Here is a 24,030-nt window from a genome sequence, read left to right as displayed (position 1 = left end):
TGTGCGCAGGTCTGTCAGGAACACACACAGAAAGATTGCGCGGGTTTGAGGACCTGGGGCGGTGAGGGGGAAGAAGAAGGAGTGTAAGACTCACACGAGGGGACCCCGGCTCGGGTCTGTCGCTCGTCTATAATTCCGAGAAGGCCGAAATTCGGCTTCCTCGGTTGCTAATGCTTGGCTTTTCCCTGTTACCTCTTTCTTTTTATTTGAAGACTTCAAACACACGAATTTCCTTGTAAGCCTTCACTTGTCTCCTACTATTCCAAACACATACAAAGCACTACACCAACGGTTAAAATACTAAATGCCTCGCCGCAGCTGCTGCATTCAGTCTCGCGCGGATTCTGGACAACCGCGAAACATTGTAAATGCCTCCAATTGCTTTAAATTATTACGTGATCACTTTTTTAATATACTCGTGTGTATATTATATATCGTTATAAATAGGTTCCGAGAATATATTTGATAATAATCAAACGTGAAAAAATATTTTTATTGTAGTATGTTTTCCAAGGGCATAAATATTAAAATTTTCCAAAAAAACTTTGAACATTTAGCTTGGTTTACCAAAATATTCCGCATCGTTATTATCGTTCTTCATTTAAAAAAAAAGCGCCGTTTCGTTTTAATGACTTCAGCGCGAGCCAATATCAAAATTAAAGGCATTCCGTGTGCGTTCACACTCTCCGAATCTACTTCGAACTGACAGAGTCTGCACCGTAAGGACGGCGTGTTTGTCGAGCTCAATAAAAATTATAAAAATTTAGTTCAATGTGTAATACGCAGATGTTTTGTCTTTAGAATCCTTATTTAACAAATCTATGCAGAGCCCGGATAGCTCAGTCGGTAGAGCATTGGACTTTTAATCCAAGGGTCCAGGGTTCAAGTCCCTGTTCGGGCGGCACAATTTTTTGTCTATTTTATTGTTATGTTTATGTTTTATGTTTTGTTTATGTAATTAAGCTAAAATATATTTTCCGGTATAAACATTTGTTAGTTGTTTGTAATAATTATTTTTATTAATTGTTAAATATTTTCACATACTTAAATTTATTTTAGTTTTACTTATTTAAATATTATTACGTAATATTTTTTTAAATCGTTTAAATAAACAATTAAACCAACAAAAATTTGAGTTGTTAATAAAAAATCACATTACAGTAAAACCACGGTACAGTAGCGCCATCTTTGAACACGACATGACCTTGTGTTTTACGCACAGAAACAAGAAGTAAAGGGATCAAACTTTTCCGAAGCTGCCGAGTGCTTCCGCGTCGAGCCCGCGTGCGACAGACGCAAAGGTTCTTGAAGTTGAGCGCAGAACTCAGTGGCGGAGGTCAGGGCTCCTGTCGGCGCGTCGACGACCGCTGCGGATGGGCCGCCGCTGCAACAGTGCACGCGCTCACGACTCAAACCCCGCAAGTTATGCGTGTTCAAGTTGAACGATTTGAGAGACTCTAGTCGGACGGAAGACCGTGGTGAGTATTGGTAAAGGACGTTAAAGATTTTATGACGAAATTACAGAAATAATCAACTCTTTTTGCAATGTCAGCTCATGAAAAATCGTAACACAATTATTTGTCTTTTTTTTCTAGTTTTTTTTTTTATTTCGGTTTCGTTATGTATGACCATTTGGAGGACGGCGGGACGGGCGCGCGTCGACAAGAGCGCGGCGCTGTGTCTAACTGTTAGGTGAGTCAGCGCGGCGCGGCCGAGCGCGCGGCCCGCATTCGCTCGGCGGAAGCGCGCGCGGACGAACGCGAGAGACGGACATGCGCGCAGCGGCCGGCGCCGCGGACCCGCCATGACCAAGTACAAGCTGAACAACGCGGCGCGCGCCCCGCCGCAGGTCGCGCTCACGGCCTACCTGGCGCACGCGCCGCGCCCGCCCTGCGGCGCCTGCGCACTGCCCGCGCGCCTGGCCGCCTCGCTAGCCAAGCGCGAGACCGACAAGTTCGGACTTAACGAGCTCAAGATCGATGGGCTCGAGCGCGGCGTGTGCCTCTGCGAGCAGTTCAACGGCGGCTGCAAGCTGTGCCCGCGGCCCGCCCCGGCGCCCGCCCCGGCGCATGCCCCTGCGCCCGCCACGGCGCTCGACGACAAGCAGCCCTGCGCGGCCTGCCGCGGCGCCGCCTGCGGCTCCCCCTACCCCAGTGAGTCTCTTGATTATTTTATTTGTCGCGGACGAATGCTGTTTTTGTTTGCGGCTTCTCCCGATCTGAAGCCACAGAGCGCTACAATAGTGTTACAGTATACTAATTCGGGGCTCCTACGGGATCATAATTACACATTAATCATTGACATTTTAGGTCCGTTAAAAAGACGTTCCATAGGGTCCGGTCGCAGAGGTCCTTAAGAGAGGTTACCGCGAGTTGAACTGTCGCTCGAAACTCGTTGAGCAGCGGAGAGCGCCGGCTGCCGGCGGTCAGCGCCTGTTGTTATATTTCAACGAACCATTGGCGTCCTCACAGACGCTGTTTAATTACATAATATCGCGAGTGAGCCGGGCCCGCGGCGCGCGCTGCCGTCACGTATGAGCGCACTCGGTCATTGTGGACCTGAATTTGTTAGTCTTTTTAATAACGAAAATGTACGACACTACGACATAACGACATAACATAACGAAAGTTACCGACGGGGTTCACATTCTCCTGTCCGGGACCATCTTCACGAAACAGAAGTTACCTCTAAACTAGCAATTGCTTGATGAGGCTTGATATGCGCAAGCATTAACGCTGTCATGTTATCGAGATTTTTGATATGTCATAGTATAGATATTAGGCATTTGACAACCCACAGCATAAAGTGCAATATCTTTTATCGACTCCTTCCAGTTCGGTCGTGTTGTTTGAGCTCCTCAGTTAATGCGCTCAAGTAAGCGCCGAGTTGAGCGGCCGCTTACAAAGAACGATCGACCTCGGCCAGAATTGCCCGGAGTGCGACAGGGGCTGGATAGTCATCAACAACAGTCAACAGTCGTTCGCGCCGCGTTAGTCGCGCCCGCTCAGCTGCGTGACAGCTGTTTAACTATCGCATGTGAGCGACGCCCGTCAAGCTGTGCTACGTTCGTTCGCAGACAAGTTCACGTGCAAACACGTGCCCGCCAGCGGCAGACCTGTCGTACCGGAGGCCGGAGACAGGTACAGCCAACGCGTTGACATCTGCTGTCAAACGAAAGCATTTCTGTTGTTTGGTTTGAGGGGCGATACAAATCCTACTTCATTTATTGAACTAGAAACTGTAAAGCGGCATCGACTGAACGCACCGCTCGTCCTGAGACCGCAAGTACAGGGGCAATGATCATCAATGTATGTTGATGGCCAGAGCCGAGACTGGACGTGAAGAGGCGGATCATTGCCGCCCGCGGCGGCTTGAGCGCGACCTCTTTACGAGTCGACGGGCGGCGACTTCGCGCGGTCGGAGAGAAGGCACTCCAGTGCCCCGTGCCGAGCAGCTCTCAAATTAGCATGTCTCATATATTGTTTAACTGTTTACTTACATTACTTACATTCGTTGCAAACTTCTTGCCAAACGTCGAGCGACTGTTTTGAAGGCTGTTTGCTTTTAAAAATCGCCCGCGCGCTCTTGCGAAACGAACAGCGGTGCGGAGTCTGGGCGCTCGCTGCAGCTCTCCCTCGCCGCGCGGTGACCTTCACCTCGTCACGACCGATGCGGGAGCCGCGCTGGTGTGACGCCGGCAAAACTTCAACTTTAATAACATGTCTGCTGGTTTCGCTGATGCCGTCCGCTTCGTGGATTTTACTGTTCTCACTTCTTCACACACGCAGGCCGCATTAATGTCTTTGTTCTCCAGGAGCTCGAGGTGAAGTAACGCCTCTCGGCAATCACTCGCTTTTAAATTTTAAAATTTGTCGGCCCTGTATGCGACAGAAGAATGATGCTTTAGAAAAACTTATCTTGAGTAGAATGAACAGCCCGCCACGTTTTGCGTCGGACGAATCAAAAGGTCCTCAATCACTCGTAAACCAGTGCCTCGTATTTCGGAAAACAATGAACTGAAAGATATGACCGGGGCCTTTGGGAAGCAGCGTACCTCGGCCTCCACGATCATTTATTTATTTAATGAACAACTTGCTGACAGTTATCACAATTAACAACAATATAACGAATTGACGCACTAGTCAAGTGTAACTTGTGCATGCAATGCAGACGGTACAAACACAAAGCAACAAATAAAGTTCAACGCGGACATGAACACGATTCAGTTCGGTTGACAACTCGTACTTTGCAGCGCAAGCCGCAGCGGTGCGGCGCGTGGAGCCGGCGGACACCGCGACTGTCCACGACTACTGCAATGAAGAGAAACGCGCCAGAACACAAATCTTCTATGAGGGAGGTAAACAGAAGTAATGGTGGATGTCTAGATGGCACTGCCGTGTAAAGCTTTTGTAGTAATTGAAGACGTTTCATTTTTGCCTTTACGGAGTAACATTACCGCTCGGCGATTGGTAACATTGGACTGCTCAGAACGTGTGAGCTGGTGGAGGTGATTCAACTCTTCCAGGCGCCTTCGCTCGGGCACGCGTTTCACCATAATGGATTAATGAGAATAATATTCAATGTTATAAGTTTGCTCCCGAAGCATCTACGTGTCGACAACAACAATGTTCGAAAGATCAAAACATCTGAAGACAATATCTTCGGAACTACAAAATAAAGTTCCGCGAGATATCTCAGACCTTCCTTTACTTAGTTTAATTTTGAAATTAGGGGTGGATTGTTAAATAGTGTAATTACATCATTCAAAAGTTTTTAGACGATCTTAATGTGTGGGCTTGGTTTGTTAACCTATTGACATAGTCTGTACTGTGATGTATGAAAATATATGAAAGTTGAAAATTGTTAAAATTCATTAAAAAAGAGTGACTGAGGAGTTTCCGGCCGGCTCTTCTCGGCAGATCAGCATTACGAGCTGATGGTAGCTTACTGTCCGTCTGAACGATCTTGACGTCACAAAGACGACGTCCAAAAAATAAAATTAAGCGTTCTATTGGATACGAGCGAACAGATAATTGCGCGAGTCAGCGCAATCGAACGACGCCCGCCGCGGCCACGAGCCTTGCGATGAGCTGACTCTGCCCAATGTTTCCACGGACCGCCAGGCCGCGGACGTGCCGCACCGAGCCGTCTCAAGGCGGCGGGTGGCAGCGCTGACAGCGCTAATTGGCACATTATCGCTGGTACGTGTCCGCGGACGTGACATTTGCGAGTAGAAAGTAAACAAACGCGGCCGACTCGCCGCGCAGCCTCCCGCACGCGCCCGCAGCGCCGCGATAGATACGACAAACGTCTCAGCTAACGTTCATTTATTTATATAATATTCAAAATAGCACCGCAATGTAACGCACACTTCTTAAAAAGTTAATGTTGTTCACGCGGCCGTACACAAAATATTTTACAGTTGAACAAAATTCACGCGGACGACGGTAAAAAAAACGCAATTGACTTTATACCGACAATCTGTGTCCGCTTCGCGTGACCCGCAGCGCATGTTGAGATATGTTAAAATACCATTCTTGGTCATATTTAATATGCTAAAAAATATTTTGACGTAGATTTATACCTAAAAGAGCTTTCAATCCATGGTGGATTTACGGACGCCCCCTCAACACTGCCGGCGCGTGGAACATCACAACTTTTTCTTTCAGTCTCTAAATCTTACGGTTATAGCGATATCGCGACCAGTTAGTACATCAGAGAAATATAAGAAGGGCGAAATATAGATATTAATGTTCGTTACTTATATATATAGTGCAATCGATAGTTGTTGGATCAGAAAGGTTTACGAGCGGCGACCGACGTGGCGGTGGCGTTTAAGTATGTGTATGTGTATATGGATGTACACATACACAAATAACAGTTAACAATTGAGAGTTCGGTCGAAGGCACCGCATGGTCAGCCGTGTCCGGCGAGGTGTAGGATCTCGCGCCGAGTTGACTGCGGCCAGTGTCGCCCCGCTGCTCACAAAAGAACACGGACACTAATTGTTCCTCGTTAGCGGCGCTCGGCGGTCGTGACGTCGCGTGCCGAAATTAAGTAAACAAAATTATTCATACGATGTGAACGTACGATACAAAGCGTTGTCTTGTAGGAAGGTCCGCAAAAAAAACATTTCGACTAGTTCTCTGACGTCGCCGGGCAGCGTCGCCTTCCATCTCGACTCGTTAGAGCCGCTGATGAAACCTTCGTTCATGTTGCACAACAAAATGAAAGGCAACTCATACATATTATTCAAAGATTTCAGGAACGATATTCTTTTAACACTACTTGTATTGTTGTAAATGCAGAGTTTGTTGGGCTCATAACATCCGCACACTGTATGTGTGCATCGGATCTTCTTTATAATATAACAACTAAAAGAAATTGAAGGAGAGGCCCCGCGTCTCGGGCCGGTGTCCGCTGCAAGCGCGAGCGAGTTCAATGTTTTTGTTTTTGAAGCCGAAGCTAGAGTTAACATCAACACGGCTGCCGGCTGCCCGACGACGCCGCCGCCCATCGCTCGTATGGCAAACTCACTGCTTGGAATCTCCGCAAAATAGATTTATCTATTTATTTTACCATTTCAGGAAATTCAGTTCACAATCTAAAAATAGGCCTTACAAGTAAACGAGTGACAAAAAAAATAAATCTAAATAAAACAATGAATTGTTAATTTATTTTTATCATTTTAATAACTAATTAACAACAAAAATGCCTGAGGAGTCTTTTTTAATAAATCAAATTTACTTACTGTTAATTGCATACTTCAACTTTAAGAGAGTGTTCAGAGAGCACGTCGCCCTGTGTCCCGGCGCACATTCGAGGTCGGCTGGACAGGGCCAGCAGGAACCGAGCTGCCTCAGATACAGTTTTTTTTTAATTTCTAAGCACCGTGCACGAAACTTCGAGCGACGGCAGGTGCAGCGGTTTTTTGTAAGCTTTACGCATCATCAGGACGCTTTTGGAGCCCTCGCAGTTTAGTTTAGACTTTAAAGTTACCGCAATGGGGTCAATCTCAATTTGATTCCATTTTATATTAAATTAATCTCTTTGTGATTTCGTCTCAAGTGATAAACAATTCAAAGCGGAAAAAACACTGCCTGCCCCGACCGGCGGCCGAACTAAATGACAAACGTATCAATCACTTTGTCAAAGTAGCTAACTGTTACTAAGTTGTCTTCCAGCGCTTGATTAGATTCATAAGTAATTAAGTTGCAAACCACCGCCACCACCGGCGCTAATTATCGAGACCCTGACCTGGAGCGTGGCGGTGAGGCCGCGGCGCCGGCGTCACGCAAACTTAGAAGAGTAATAATGTCATTCTGTATGACAGAGTAGTCCCGGGTGCGAATCGGTTAGGCGAGCGCGGCCGGGGCGCGCGTCCTTACTCGCTCCGCAGAGGAAGTGCATATCCAGTCGGCCACTTGTTAAATGAAGGAAGCGAATGAAACCGCGCGACCCTGATATTACAGTAACTGATTTTTCTTAAGGTACTGGTTTTGTTTATTTAAATGTTAATACAACTGTATTGCGCTCGGTTTAAAAGCAAGTCTGTTTGTTCGTTCCAATGCGTGATCACCCCTGAACAGTATACTCCGGGCGATAGCGTTGTAAACGTCGAACGTTTAAAACTGTTCGTACAATGATAAATAGCCCTTCAATCATCTGAGCTGTAACACGCCCACCATGCCAGCGGCATCGACATCAATCAGAGTCCAGCTGCAATGATTTAAAAATACAAGGCCATTTTGTACAGTTCGCAGTCCGCTATAGATTCCATGTCACCTAAGTTGCATTAAAGCCTGGGTGTGCGATGTCATTTATCCGGACGAACAGATGCGGACAGAGTCGCGGGTGCAAGTTAGTCCGCGCGGCTGTCCCCGCTGAAGGTTCCGTCGCGAGCGGTGACCTCCGGCGCGCGCTATTGCGGCCGCTGCATGTGCAGCACTACATATCTATATCACAATCTGTACGCGTATGTTAGCAGACCTGATACCGGAGCACGTGGTCATTTCGCTCATAGATTAATTAATCGTCGTATAGCGGCAGACAACGGAAACAACAATCTCTATTTTTTTTTCTAGATTTCAACTGTTATACAACTGCGGGCGGCAAGGTCACTGAAACGAGCTCACCTCACACTCTCACCCGCTACTGTTTAAAATTTTAAAATAAAAAAAATATACGCGTTCTATAACATTAACCTTACTAGCAAAGGCGCCGGGACGAAAGTGTGTTAATATTGTTTCAACGACACTTGCTAGTAAAAAGAAAGAGACACGTGTTTTCGTTGTGAGCTGTATTTAAATCAGGGCGTGTTTAGCTTCATATCAAGTCAATACAAAAAAGTACAACTAACGTATTTAGCGCGAACGTGTTAAGAGTCTCGTCGTACTGTGTCATAAAATTACCAACAGCACATTCAAATTCCTCCCCTGACCGTGACCCGCGGGCTGGTCGTGCCCCGCACTCGTGTCGAAGCGAGCCCCAGTCCTCAGTCTGCCGACGCTGAGGCCCTCATTTCCTCTGTGTAACCCTGTTTAAGCCATAAAGCAGAGAATACAACTCATGGAAATACAACCATGTTCCAGAGAACCACTGTACTCTGTTCTTCAGTCTACCAGCTGGCATTCTAGGTTGGATGAACATAGCCAACAGCGACTGGGCGTGTCGTGCTCTTTAATCAAGCTGCGTAAATTCCTGATCTGCTCATGACCAGCTCACTCTCATTTATTTGCATGATGCTGCACACGTAGATGAATTCATTCTAAAGCTCTGTCGATCACTTCGAAATCCTTAACACTGTTGTAGGAGATTTTATGCTAGGTAGGTTCTGTATGCTAAAATTACAAAATTGAATAAATTATTATTCTGAGGCATCAATTAGAGTTCTTTGTAGCAATATCGCGGTTGATGTAATATATGAACTCCCTTTTAAAAATATAAATTGATAGAAAAATATGTTAAGTGTTAATTTCAATTAATGCAATCTCTGAAAATTCTGTGTTGAATTTAAAAATTACGAGTTATCGACCGACTAGAATTATTGTCTTGCCTCATGACCTTCCTTTGTGAGCAGAAGTAAGTGCGCGTGCGCCGTGTGGACAGTTTGCGTTTGCTCGCGCTTGACCGCTGAACAAACGCGTCGAAGGCGACGGGCGCCGGGGCAAGTGCGCTCACGTTCTAACTACTTGCCGCTTGTCATAAGACTTACTGTCGTATGAGCTATCCCGAGAGAGACTTGCCTTGAGTTCTTTCGATCTACGTTTCCCTTATTTGTTCCGCCTCAGCAATAGCCGTCCGCCGCCAGGAACGTGTATACCATACCCTAACAATTGCGGTTACCTGGGAAATTCGGTCAATCGAGGGCTCGTCTTAGCATGTGGTGGTCACGAGGCGTGGTCCCGCTCAGAGCATGTCAAGGTCTATTTCCGGGTTTTGAACTCTTGGTTTGTTACCACAGACCAGTGTTGGTTATTTCATAAATAAATACCGAGAATTTAGTGGATTTAGCGGAGAGGTAAATAAATTTGTGGACCTTATTCACGACTCCTGTGCCGATGAGCAGAGCCAGCTGCACCGCACCTCATCTCCTGTTTTTTTTCGCGTGTGCATTGTCACATTTACCTTATGATATATGCTTTGGTATATCGACGCAGCGTCGTAGTCCGTCCAAGTTCAAGTTTTGTATGTACTTAACCCTCTACACGATTTGCGCCAGTGACACACAAACGCGCGCCGCGCCCGCCGGCAAAAGTATTTCAATTGTGTGATCTCTGAAGTTGTGTACATAACCTTTCTAATTATTCCGAGATGGCAAGAAACGGGCAATGGTTTTGTTGTATAATTGGTCGACAGAAAGTTTTTATTGAGTTGCGTTTAAGAAGGCAAAGTGTATCGGCTAACACTCTCATTATTGTGAATTCATAAAACATTTTAATAAAGTTTATCTATTTTGACCGCATCCCAAAAGTTTTTGTGCCGAAAAGGACATTCGAAGCAGAGCGCTTGGGATGCATGAGCCTATACAACGGTTTTTGTAACGATGCCCGGGGATGCCCCTCGGCGCACAGCTTTGAATTCAGTTTTATTAGGAGCAATAGAACGGTGCAAGTCCTCGACGCCGCGGTCGCGTCGCGCTGCGCACACGGCTCGGGCCGACAGCGGCGCGTACGGCGCACGGCAGCGTGTTTTTGCGCCTCCTGACTTCCTCGCGCCTGCGCAGCTAATTAGGTTTTTCTTGTTCTAGAGCACTAATCGATGGCTCGAGGCCGCCACTCAGCTGGCGCTTCCTTCTTTGCGTTTTGTTTTTAATTCGCCGTTTTTGTGCAGCGTAAGGCGAAAGTTCTCGACGCCTCTGTCGGCGGCCTTACCCGGCAGAGAGGCCCCAGCGTGACCCGGCAGCACGCTGTATTGCTGAAAGAAAACCTTTCACGTAACGCAGTGCTAGTGGATATCGTAACTCAAATTTCTGATTAGCGCACTACACTTTTACTTGTACTGTATATCGTAACTGGCATACCGTAATGTTATGAATAGTCCAAGAAAGGGCATCTGAAGAAACAATCTGTCTCATCAAGGTAAAATCTGACAGATTTAAAATACTGCAGTTACGTGGAGAGTAAATATCCAGCCAACGTAAATACAAGGTAATCTCTCTATACTGCTGCGCTCTTGTCTAAGCAGGACGCGGACTTTTGTCTCGGCCACGCGCGGCCCGTTTGTGCCAACCACCGACGGACTGCTCCAGCCTGACTACAACTCTGCACAACTGCTTGGTGCTGACCTTGGACTCCGCATCTTGATCACTGGGTTGAGAAACAGGTTTTATCCTTTACTGACAGACTGGCTGAAAGACGCTGTGTACATGTTGACGGTTCTTCGGGTACTTCTGCCGTGCAGAACATTGGACGCTAATGTCCTCAACTTCTCTGTCTGCGAGGAAACAATTGCCTGATGAGTTAGCTTCCACTCCCAAAGCGTGCGCAGCCATCATGTCCTCGTGCCTAGCAACCTTGCCCATCATATTGTGTGCAATGTGTCCGCTATGTCCACGCTACTCGATTCTCTATCTCGTTGTTTTGGATATGTAGACCTATTAGTTTTCATGTCGTACTAATGCGCTCGGGCACGCTCTCGTCCCCATATTGCAACCGGTACGCAGCCTGCGACCAGAACAACCACATCTCAATCATCACAAATATTTGAGTAACCAATAGAAAGTTTATGTTTGTTTTTCTTATTACGTAAACTCAGCAAATACATGTTTGTCATACAGTACGTCACTCTCCATTAGCTTGGCTCTCAGAAATCCCCTCGGTTTCTTCTAGTTGATTTTTTTTCGTTGCTTGCGCAAAAGTATTATAAAACCGCTATTCGATATTCTCTGATTGGAAAAAAATAATTTTGACAATTGCTCAAAAATTCACTTGTTTTATTTGTTCAACGACTGACGATGACGTGTGTTTCAAAACTCTTTTGCTCTGCAACACACTTGCTTTTGAGACGCCGTACACGTGCGGCAGTGTACCACATACCGTGCGACGGCTCGTTTTTCGTTTTCTGGATACAGCGCTAATCGCTACTCACCGCTGTGCTCCCAGAAGTCGTTTGTTTACAATTCAGCGACAGTTTACACAGCGCCGGCCCGCACGACCGACACTCCGGAATGAAAACTCTAACTTTTCCATGAAAGAATACGACACCATCAACTGCTGTGTATTTCGAGTTCAATAACAGTTACAGGACAATCGCGTGTTCATGATGTATATGTTCGAGTAAGTTATTTTCCGCCGAGGGTTTAGTGTAAGACCGTACACACGCGCTGCCTACACGGGGTTAATAATTTTAAGGACCTTACAAAAATATAAGAAGCTTGACTTTATTGTATATAACCATAACTATATTTTTCCATCGACGAAATTTTTTTAAGAGTCTATTCAAGTCTCAATATGTAAATGAATTCTGATACAGCAAGTAGTAACGATCTTCCTGCAAATGATCGCCTGTGACCGAGGTCAGCGCTCGCGTTGCTGCGCAACATTTTGTGTCGCGAGGGCTCGGCTCTTTTCATTTTCCGATCGCCGAAAGCCTCTTTCGTTACACGTTTAGAGCCGCCGATGTCAGGCCTATAGATGTAAAAAAGCCGATTTAAAACGTTTAAAACCAAAAGTGGCGGTTTAAAACCCCAAATAAATCTTTTTAAACGGTTTAAAACTCGCCTACTAAAATATAAGAACAGTGTTTTTACACATCATTATCGACAATACTTGGTCTGGTGTTAGTTACCTATGCAGTTTATACCTATGTAGGTAAGTATATTACATATAAAGTACTATAATTATAAAGAAACAATATTACATACAATAGATTAAAATATGTACCTAAATCATAAAGAAATTGTGGATAGGAGTTTTGTCCTTTATTTCCAAGTAGTTAAGGTCTACTCAAAGGTCCACTCCTCAATTTCTGTTCAAAGAGTTTGCCGACAGAGAGCCACCGCAGACTGCTATGCACACACACAGTCTGTCAAGAAAGTCATGAAAAGAAATAAAGTGTTGGCATATTTAATTTTAGGACAGAAATGTCAGTCAGTTTTACAAAGATAGTGGCGCCTCATAAATTTTCATGACTTTCTTGATTGTATGATTATCATGTTGTCGAGTGGACTGTGTAAGATTAGCCAGTTTTTTTTATTACTTTCAAGAAAAAGTCGGGTACCTAATAATCTAATTTTATAACAGCTCATTACATTTTAGTTATTTAGTAATGTTTGGCATATTTGGTACGAGTACCTTTATATTGAATCCAAATTTGTAATTTTTTTTACCATACTGGCAACACTGACATGTCCGCATGCAACACGCTATGTATGTGTGTGTGTGGTGTGGAGTAGGCGAGCTGGCAACGTTGCATTTGACGTCTCTCCGCGTGAGAAGTGCAAGTGTGTGAGTTTGGTTTTAAACCGAATGAAACTGATTGATAAATCTTTTCAAAATAACCAATATAGTTAACTAGGTAATAGTTTATCAACTTAGCTAGGTAATGTCTACGCTTGGAATAGATAATATCTTTATATTTAAGAAAAACATAGTCGTCAACACGAAACGTTTAAAATCGAAAAAAATGGGTTTTTTCGGTTTTAAACGGTTTTTTTCGTTTTAAACCGATTGGTTTAATTCGTTTTAAACCGGCCTTACATCTATAGTCAGGCCTAATATTTAAAATGTACTCAAATCCTCCGAGCACACAATTCGATAACTACATCAGCCAGAAAAGTTAACATCGACCACCGTTCCGCGTCACTTGTAAATCTAGCTTGTAACGCACAAGTCGAGAAGTGTTTATAGTCTTTTGGAAGGCACAACAATCACATTTCGCACGTTAGAAAGAAACATTGCTGCGACGTTCAGCGCCTTTCGAACGGGAACAGTAGTAAATATCATACTCGCGTTACATTTTTGTGTATCCGGCAGAAACTTATGGATCTTAAGAAATCCTACCTTCTGTCGAGTTGACAAGATCATGCACGATCCCGGCTCTCTTAAATCGCCCCGGTGGTCGTTATCACTACAATGAAGAGGCGCCAGGAGGCCCGTTGGTACAGCGGCAAGATCTACAGTTGGGATCGTTAAGACGGTCTATTTTATCGTCACTTGCGTACATTTTGCAGCGATTGCCGCAAGTAATGAACGCGCTTACGAACTTGCGACTTTACCTCAATGTGGTTGCTTGTAGGGGCTTAAGCCCACGGTTTGGAGTACGGCCAATGGTGAAAAATAATGTGCCGGCTGAACATGTTATCCCATTAAGATAGGGCTCGTACTTGTTGAGTTACTGAATCGGCTCAGCTGCGCGGACAGCGGCGGCAAATAATCGGGCTCAGTATAATGCAGCACAATGTGGTACAATACGGCACGAAGCGGCACAATGCAGCACAATGCAGCACAATGCAGCACAATGTGCGCGTGGAACACAACAGTGCGGCGGAGACAAAGGCCTCGCGAGTCACGCGGCGCGGTCGCCACTCCTTGCCTTCGCACCGCACAATGACCCTTTGTGCCAAAGAACAGGGGACAAAACGTACTGAGGCGGCCCAGTCGTGGCGAGCTGTAACCTAAGAAAAGTCCGGATGGATAGCAGCTAATGTATGTACCACCAGGTCTCGTTCGCCCGGTGAACGGGAGACGTAAGCAGATATTTTTCGCAATGCCCAACCCTCAAACATCTAGAGTTCTTGTTGCTTGCACCATTAGCGGTCTCTTACAAGCGGTATAAGCCAGGGTTCATTAGCAAAGTAATGCACTGCCAAGCAGCCGGACGACCCACTGCGAACTACATATTTGTTAATAAAAGAGTATACCGTTACAGTGAAACGTATACGCCATAACACAATGTTAGATAAATTTGGAGCTTCATTCTGGTTTGTTCCTGGGGGATAGACATCAAGGCCCCGCGGGAGCAGTACAGGTCCGGAAAGACCACCGAGGGCCGAATCGCCTCCGCTAGAGCTTCAATTGGCTATAAATCAGTTTCCGAGCGGGGCGTCCGCACCGCGCGGCTCTGCGTCTAATTGGCGCAGCGCTGCCGATGAATATTCATCTCCGCCGCGACCGAACCGGATCTCTCGCCGCGGCCAGTGCCAGGGCTGTCCAAAGAACCTTCTCTTTTTGATTTCAATCTAACGGCAGCTTTATTATTCATTACTCATACATATACATTACTCATAAGAATTATTATTCACGCAGTACTCATACGTAAACAGACTCACGATAAAACTTGCCAAAGAGTCCTCCGCCCGGAACGAATGTACCAAATCGTCAAGTCAGGTAAAGCGAATTAGTCAATGAGGTTTAACGTGGTCGCTGACCAGCTGCAGGAGTCAGTAACTGCGTCTAATATATTAATTGATTGCAAACAAGTCGTGAAAATGAATGTTCCTTGTGGTTAGGTATTTGTTTTGCAGCACAAAAGTTGTTTAGTAACAGCGCTACCGACGCACCATGGCTTGCCGCGCGACGTTTGGCACAGCCCTGTGTACGCCGCCTAGCTCGCTGCGGTAAATGGGCCACTTTCGTTATGCTAATGCGGCAGGTCAGTTCTGTTGTCATCTGCACGGCGCGCGCGCGTGCCCCGCGCACGTGGACTCGTGAACATCCTGCACGGGTTGTGCACATCTCCCGGGAAAGATGTCGTTCAACAACAGCGCTGTATCGAAGAACCGGAGCTTCTAGCCAGTGTTCATTTGCAACCAGTTTTATGAAAACATTAAAGCGTTCTGATTGACCCGTTCAAGTATTGCGTTGTAGAAAGAGACGACAAGAACCTGAACAGCGCTTTCTGTTAGGAACTGTCTTCAACGGAACATTTTTGAGTCGAAAGAACACCGCTTATGGGCTCGTTGGTATTTGTTTAGTCACATCGTGTCGCGCCGGCGCACTCGCACATCCTTGAACGGGAAGGCCGGCCGAGCTTCAAGCAGCAGCGTCCGGATAAGCATCCTAAGAAGTTCTCATCCAATCTGCTAAACATAATAAAGTTGTTAAGGTTTCCGAGGAAGGGATCGAGTTTAGTCACTGTAAAGAGATCTACATTAAACGATTTCGTTGCCTTGCCAACACAAACCCAGCGAAGCCATAAACACCAACAGGCAAACAGGACTAGTCTAAGACACAAAATGTATTAATGAATACATATTAATGCTTACAGAGACCAGTGAACAGTGCAGTGCTTCTCATCGTACGAAAATCGTAGGTCCGCAATCGCTGTTGCTTCCCGTGCAGTAGCACTAGGTTCTAAAGATCGTGTCTAACATATACACAACGCAAAACGCTCACTGTTCAGCGCAAGTGTTGTCTATTTAAATACTACATTTCTAGAAGTACTGATCGTTACAGAATCTTGTATTAAATGCTAAAAAATGATCTGATGGTAAGACGCACACATCAATGAGTAAAGCGGCGGGATAGCGCGCGGCGCATAAGATATAAAGGTTTAAGTCGTGCGTACTGCAGCGGACCTCTGCCGCTCTACTCTCGTTTGTCTTTTCGTAAAGTGTTGTGCCGACTGCTCAGCGACTGTACACCCTTCGTCAACTAAACGCCCCGTTTGTCAGCAGACGGCGCGGAGTGCGGTGCGGAGTGCGGCGCGGCGGGCGCGCGCGCTGATGCGGGGGGCAGTGCGGAGGCCGGAGCGGGGGGCGGCTGGCGGCGCGGCGCGGTGCGTCGCGCGCGCGCCTGCTGCTCAGCCAAGACTCTGCTGCGCCGGCTGCCCATCCTCGCCTGGCTGCCCGACTACACGCCGCGCAAAGGACTCGCGGACCTCATTGCAGGTACGCAAACGCTCGCTGTCATTTCTTTCCTTTTGCCATTACTAAGCGTTAACCTTAAAATAAACTAACCATAATTTCTCTTGTGGAGTAGTAGTAGACGGGACAGGTTACTTTTGAAAGCGATAACCGTTGGAGCCGAGAGGATCATGAAGGCATGGCGTACATAGGCCCCTATTAGGTGAACTGCAAGTCGCTGGACGCGGGCAGCGCGAGATCGCTTATCGTGGCGGTCTTTGAAGGAAGCCTATGCCTTATAGTGGAAGTCTACCGGCTGATATGATGATGAAACCCTAGCTTCTATAAACAGCGCTCCACGCATGTTAATCATCACGTTCACTTCTGGAATCAAGCCCCACCCATAGATTTACAATAGGACAGGTTGGAAGCGGTCAGCGTCCTGCGTCTTCCGACGACCTTGTGGGCGGACGTCCCAGGTTGCGCTTGATAGTCCGTATTTTCCACTTCAGCCTCAAGGCCCCAGCGGCCACCTGCTCGCCGTCTGTCTGGCCCGCGCAGAAATACTAAAACAAGCCGATCCGCCGGGCCACGACGGTAACTTTCGTTCGCGTGCGGACCTCCGCATTTCCAATTCGCATATCTTGCAGTGTAATCCCGAGCGTAGCTTTCCCTGTGGTTCGTTGAGTGAATAATGTGTGACAAACAGTATCATAAAAATAAATAATTATCTCTGCGAGTGAGTCGCGCGTGTCGCGAGCGCCGCGGCGGAGTGCTTTTGTCCAGACGAACGAGGAGCTGCAACGGCAATAAACTTTCCGAAAACGATGCGCTGCCAGGGCTTTATAGAAGCGTGAAAACAAATCGTAGCACTTCTCCGCGCTGTCCAGCGGAATAATGAAGATGCCGTGACGTCCCGTGCGGCACCCGGCGCAGCGACACCTGCCACTGCCGCGGTTCATCGACCCGTCGCAGTTTCAGTTTTGCCTCACAATGCGCTACAGCAGCGCTCACCGCCGCGAGACAATGGACTTTAATCTCTACGTCCTTGGACCGAAGCTGCGTTTTCTAATTCAATTGAGCGTTATCGGAGCGTGAAATTGGTTTTTTCAGGCGCACCGCCGGCGCAGATGTTTGCGTACCGGCGCTCGCGCACGCCCCATTGCATCAGATGCTGATATTGTTTCTATTGGTTGCGGACAATGCCGGGCGGTGCGCGCGAGCTCGGGCGGCCCCGCGCAATGTGCCTCCTGTGTGCCCTTGAGCGTGTCCTATAAACGGTACAGTAACTCGCGCGTGTCCGCAGGCGTGACGGTGGGGCTGACGGTGATCCCGCAGGCCATCGCGTACGCGGGCGTGGCGGGGCTGCCGCCGCAGTACGGGCTCTACTCGTCGTTCATGGCGTGCTTCGTGTACGCGGCCTTCGGCTCCGTAAAGGACTCCGCCATCGGCCCTACGGCCATCGCCGCCATCCTCACGCGCGAGAACCTGCACGGCCTGGGCCCCGAGTTCGCCGTGCTGCTCGCCTTCCTGTCCGGCTGCGTGGAGCTACTCATGGGTATCCTGCAGCTCGGTAAGATCCGGCCCGTCTACTTGTCAGGTGCACTTTGATGCGCCATCGGTTACATGTATTATTCATTATGTCAAAAACTTCACGCTTTTGTTAGTGTACATGATCTGATATGGCGAGGCGCATTGCAGCTTCACCCGGAGTCCTCCACTGTATTTGTAATTGGCAATAAAAACGATAACTGTGTCGCCACCAAGAGATATATGAGCTTCGCGAGGCGTGCGCTCCGCGGTCCCACTGCCGTACTCAATCCGCACTCTATTCAGCAGCTATTTTACAGCGTTACGTCTGGACGCGTCGAGGGGTATTTTTGCTGCAGCTCTTTCGTGGGAGAGGCGGTGGTGGACTAAAAATCCGGGGCAGTCCGTGAAATGACAATGAATACAATCCGGTGCCGCGACGTGGCGGCTTATGTAATGATATAATTGGCCGGGCGGCTGTAATCGCAGCGAATTCCTTTGAAAGTCTCGGTAATTACTTCGCGGTTCATTTGTACTCAATAAACTGGCCGCCTTTATATAACCGCGTTACTAACACGTAGTTAATGTTATCTGTACATTCTGCGTAGATACCTACTTCGCATGGTCTTTGCGCCGTTTCTTATGTGCCATTAGTATAATTCTCAAACAGCGGTAGTGTGAATACCCCCTACATACTTTGTCGTTTTCTTTCTTGAGATCCTACTGCTCCTCAGCAGGACAGAGAAGTCTCTTAAGCATTTTTGGCCCTCAGACCTGCCAATGTCCTGACAATGGTTATGTTGGTACAAGCCTGCGACCAGGGTCCCGATCCCGGCCACCTGGCACGAGGTAAATCTTGAGTTCGACCATGAGAGTCTAGAGCAGTGTTTCTCAATGGAGGGCCCACTACCCCCAGCGGGGCAATTTTATTGTTAGGGACAATTCCAAGACAGAATCGAAACGATAAAAAATTACGTATGTTACATAGGAGGGCATAGGAATATTTAGGTAGAGCATGGCACAAAGAAGGTTGGGAAACAGTGGTCTAGAGGCTAAGCACCTTGAGGCTGGCTATTGTAAGGAGTATCTCGAACAATGAGATCTTTTCACTTGTACAAACGAGGACAACTTACAGTTTCTTTGACATTCACATATATTCTGATTGTAATGAATTAAACAAATGAATATTATTCTTGTCTGTAATATCATGCCACCATGTCATGCCCAGCCGCGCAGTACGCGGTCAAGGCCGTTTGTCCGTTAGCATGTTTCCTACGATCATTTCAGACGAGGTCCCCCGAACCAGCGCAGAGAACGACCGGCGCGGGCAGTTCAGTGCGTAGGAACCCCGCATAGCTTTGTGCTCTCTTTAATGGACAGAGTATCTTCCGGAAGGTTCTTTTGAAACCAAAAAAAATCTGTTAGTGTTTTTTATTTCGCGCGCGGCATATGTAAATTTGGGTTTTTATTTTAAAATTTGTTTATTTAACGCACGCGTTGTTTCCCGTTGAGGTAGCCTGTGTATTGCAAAAGGAAAACAATTATTGAATACCATTCAAATTTAAATCATTTTTACACTAAAAGTAGGATCTCTATCCGGAGGGATATTTAACGTAACGGCCCGAGTCCCGTAAATTTAAATAATGTAAAAAGCGGTTAAGAACTCCATCTTCTCAAACCTGGTGAAGCTGTAGATGCCAACAGGAAAACAGCATTGGTCTGTGACCAAAAAATGTTTATCAATTCTTCGCCGAAACAGAACTGGATTATACTCCCGAAGCTGAGTCAGCGACGAGTTCTGATATCTTATGAAGCGAATGCACACTAACAGTAATTACTTAAGGGGTTGGTCCCGCCACGTGCTCGCCACGGGACAATGGACTGCGCCTCTGCGCGGAGTGTTAGCTTAGAAGAAAGCTAATTTTAGATTTCATCATGATAGACACGTCTCCTAATTGAAATGAAGGATCACTCGCAGGCCCCCGCACCGCACCGCGGGAAGGCTCTCTAGTGCGCGTTTTCTGTACAAGAAAGTGTCTACAGGGTTCCTCATCGACTTCATCAGCGGTCCTGTGTCGGTGGGCTTCACCTCCGCGGCCGCCATCATAATCGCCACCACGCAGGTCAAGGACGTCCTCGGCCTCAGCTTCCCTGGCGGCAAGTTCCTACAGGTATGGCGAGTGCACGTGCTACTCTCAGCTTTAAGAGTTTATTAAATTATTCTTCGAGAGCTTCTTAAATGACTTCCAGGTGTTGCCCCTGTCCTTTTATGTGAGTGTGTATGAAGACCTCAGAGATTCCGGGAATTCTTTCCCAGTACATAACTTTATAGGTCAGTCGAAGTCCCGTATTTGAAAAGTAGAATGGACCAACTCAGTTGCGCGTCGCGGCCGCTTGACATTGCGCGCAGCGACGGTTTTCGATTGCAACGGCCGCTTGTCAAACAAACCAGCGGCTGTGCTGTACCGGTGGCGGCGGCGGCGGCGGCGGCAGCGGTTGCTTCATACGCGGTTAATTTAAAATTTAATTTAAAGTCGACTAGTTTTTGCGGCGGTTCCGTAATTACGAGTCCACTTTTTGCTGGCCGCGCATTACAGATATTATAAGTTTTTGCGACGCGACGTCCGCGCCGGTATTTCTTTCGACCTTGGGCGGACATTCGACGACCGAAAATGGATGCCGGTGTCCCCCGCTGAGCTGAACAAAACAACAATTTTTTATGTGTTTTCAATCGGTTTTGGTGTTTGTGGTATAGGTATGGACGGGGCTGTACGAGCACATCGGCGAGACGCGCTTGTGGGACACTGTGCTGGGTGTCTCCTGCATCGCGCTGCTGCTGCTGCTGAGGGTACGCAGACACCGAAACCTCGGCCCCCTTACCTTGAACCTACCACCTATAACTTATAACTCCTAGCATTGTGCCGGTACACCGGCGCTCGAATGACTCGACACAAACACACAGCTCTAATTACAGACAATTTGCGTCGCGAGTTGTATGCGAACGTACGCCAATCACTTCCGGCTACGAATAAAAACAACGCCCGTGTAATAACTAGCAACTGTCCGCTCCCACGCGGCGACACACGCTACTCGGCTGCAGGTCTCGTGCGCCTTTACGCGCTGCCCACTACGATGCGCGCGCGCCGGCGCACCGGCACACTTACAGACGAACACGCACAGCTGTGCTATCTATCAGTCTCTAACTCACTATCGTAATGTTACGATACAAAACAAAACGCGACCAATTTTTTCTGTTTTTTGCTTTTGATGTCAATGTCCTTTTTGCAGAAAGTAAAAGATATAAAGGTGTACCGTGCGGGTGAGACGGGAGGTGCGGGGAGCGGGCGGCTGCGCGCGGCTATTGCGCAGGCGCTGTGGTTCTTGTCCACGACCCGCAATATTCTGGTGGTGCTCGTGTGCGCCGCGCTCGCCTACTACTTCGACACCAAACAGCAGACACCCTTCGTCCTCACGGGTAAAATCGCCAAAAACCTTCTTATTCGTGCGCTCTTGACGGAGTGGCCGTGATCACAGGAGCAGTAGCACGCTCTTCTCACAGCCCCCCCAATTCTACGTCTTCGAGGCACGGAGCCCACACAAATTCAAAGGCGTCTCACACACCATAGCGAAGTTAGGCAACTTTTATATCTTAAATCATTCGCTCTAAAGTGGACGAGTCTCACCATAGCGTTGTCACCTTTCGATCGAGGGGTGTGCAGCGCTGTGCAGCGCTGTGCAGCGCGCGCTCGCCGCTATTTTGTTCCGCGCGCCACTAACGTTGACGTCTTATGCGCAGGCGAGGTGAAGCCGGGCCTGCCGCAACTGGCGCCGCCGCCATTCTCCGCTACCGTGGGCAACCACACCTACACCTTCATGGAGATGGCGTCCACGCTCGGCTCCGCCATATTTGTTGTACCACTGCTTTCCATCCTCGAGAACATCGCGCTCGCCAAGGTCTTCTGTGAGTGTAATTTATATTTGTTTTATTTTTTTGCCACGCATAGCTAGTATGAAGAAAGTTTGTAAATGTTTTGATGTTTTATATTATTTAATGCTCAATGTTTCGTGTCATCATAAATTTAATAAAAATTCGATGACAGCCTAGGAAATCGATGCCGAAACCAGACAGCCAGGATAGTTCGAAGGATGGGGTAATTAGGGAGCAGAGACTCGCAACAAAGGGTTCATAGATTACCCGAGTGGGGCATGGGAAGAAGGGGTCGCACATAGACAGCTCACGTACCCTTACACGAGCTAGACCAACTGCCGGCTGCAGGGAATAATAACTGTAACATAACCGTAGCAGCTGCCAGGTGCTCAGTTTGACGTATTTGCATGTCTGTTTACAGCGGAAGGCAAGTACGTTGATGCGACGCAAGAGATGCTGGCGCTGGGCGTGTGCAACATCGCGTCGGCGTTTGTGGAGTCCATGCCGGTGTCGGGCGCGTTGTCGCGAGGCGCCGTCAACCACGCGTCGGGCGTTGCCACGCCGGCCGGCGGCCTCTACACCGGTGCGCTGGTGCTGCTCGCGCTGCAGGTACCATCCGCTCTCTATTTATTTTTAAACTCCACCCTCACGAGAGCCCACTGAAGCAGTGGCTGAAGGCAGTTGAAGAGTCACCTCTCAGTCGACCACCTTGCGAATCCTGTTGCCGCACCAGCGTGCTGTTCGTTGGCTCTATAAAGATGGTTCAATTTTGCAGTACTTCACGCCGTACTTCTTCTACATCCCGAAGGCATCGCTGGCAGCAGTCATCATCGCGGCCGTAGTGTTCATGATGGAGCTGCACGTCTTCAAACCCATATGGAGGACCAAAAGTGAGTTGTCCAAACACAACTGCCCATGTGTGTAGTGCCGCGCACCATATTAAACTTGTGCGGATGCGTTTACAGAGCTGGACATCATCCCGGCGGTGGTGACATTTGCGGCTTGCTTGCTGACGCGGCTGGAGCTGGGCATCGTCATCGGCATCGCCGTCAATCTGGTGTTCCTACTGTACGCGTCGGCGCGGCCCTCCGTGAGAGTCACCACCGCAGTGGTGAGTATCGCGACGGCGACTACCCTCCCGCCGCGTCAATATTTGTTACAAATTAGACATTTACAATGCAGGTGTGACATATCTCGCGCGGAGGCGTGCGAGAAAAGTCCGCTTGACGCCACAAGGCACATCGTACTTTTGAAGCTGCCAGTGCGCAGTGGTAACGCTGCTGTCGTTTGGTCCGCAGTCGGCGGACGGCGTGCATCACGTGGTGGCGACGGTGGACCGCGCGCTGGCCTTCCCGTCCGCGGAGTACGTGCGGCGTGCTCTGCGCAAGGCGGCCGAGCGCCACACGCGCGCACCGCTGGTGCTCGACGCCTCGCACGTGCAGGCCGCTGACTTCACCGCAGCCAAGGTACCCATACCAGCGCATCGCGGCGGTGTGGGGATCACATATTCACCGACAACGATCAAGGACGCCACAAACAACCGCGCCGCCGGCTCGCTTTTTCCCAAAATCTACTTATTACAATTTTATACGTAGCTCTTGCGCGACGATACATTTATTGATCAGTTTAGCCGCGACTTGTCGGCGCAGGCCATTTAGGTCGGAGCGTCAGTAGTAGTGACCTTAAGATGTTTGCTCAGGGCATCAAGTCGCTGATCGAGGACTTCCATGCGCGCGGACAGACCATCATCTTCTACAACGTGAAGCCGTCCATCGCGGAGGTGTTCCGCGGCGTGCGGCCGCGCGAGTTCCTGCACTGCTCGTGCCGCGCCGAGCTGGACCGGCTGCTGCTGGAGGCGCAGCGGCGCGCTAAGCAGACACCGCCCTAGCCGCGGCCCGCCCGCTGCCTCATCGCTGCAGGACTCCGCCCGGCGCCAGCGGGGCACAGGGTTCCGGCCGCCGCAGCCTTGCTTGTCAGAAAAGATCTTTGTACACTTGAAACGTATATATAGATAAGCTGAGGTCGGCCTGTGAAATAAACTCGTTGTAGGTCTCTTCGTAATTATGTTTCTACGTAAAGTGGTTGTTATGGTTCCATGCGTCGTTAACGCTCCCTCCTAGGCGGGCTGCGGCGGGCTTGGGCGGGCTGGGGCGGGCTGAGGCGGGCGGCTCTATACTTGTATTATATTTATTGTATGTTATAATTTAGGTAGGTACAAATTAAGAACCATGTGATGACTGAAAGTGAAACAATTTATTTAAATAAAACGTTGAAATGTTTATCTCG

At 48.2% G+C, this 24,030-nt stretch overlaps 1 protein-coding gene and 1 non-coding gene across 2 annotated transcripts; both read left to right on the top strand.

Annotated features, from left to right (window-relative positions):
* Positions 1–828: 828 nt before the first annotated feature.
* TRNAK-UUU (transfer RNA lysine (anticodon UUU)) lies at positions 829–901 on the top strand. Its single transcript has one exon. It is a non-coding gene; the product is annotated as a tRNA-Lys (tRNA).
* Positions 902–1,732: 831 nt separating this feature from the next.
* On the top strand, positions 1,733–24,030 carry LOC137932004 (sodium-independent sulfate anion transporter-like). The gene is made up of 12 exons (XM_068775541.1): positions 1,733–2,153; positions 16,119–16,331; positions 17,593–17,859; positions 19,860–19,987; positions 20,572–20,664; positions 21,105–21,291; positions 21,613–21,777; positions 22,166–22,353; positions 22,520–22,634; positions 22,710–22,855; positions 23,043–23,210; positions 23,444–24,030. Exons 1-12 carry the CDS (start codon positions 1,805–1,807, stop codon positions 23,630–23,632), a joined length of 2,208 nt encoding a protein of 735 aa, XP_068631642.1. The 5' UTR covers positions 1,733–1,804; the 3' UTR covers positions 23,633–24,030.

The sequence above is a fragment of the Battus philenor genome, unplaced genomic scaffold (genome assembly GCF_028537555.1).
Source record: "Battus philenor isolate CCGP_79_NKW_IND1 unplaced genomic scaffold, ilBatPhil1.0.hap1 SCAF_9, whole genome shotgun sequence".
Taxonomy (NCBI): Eukaryota; Metazoa; Arthropoda; class Insecta; order Lepidoptera; family Papilionidae; genus Battus; species Battus philenor.
This window is presented reverse-complemented; position numbering and strand designations above follow the sequence as displayed.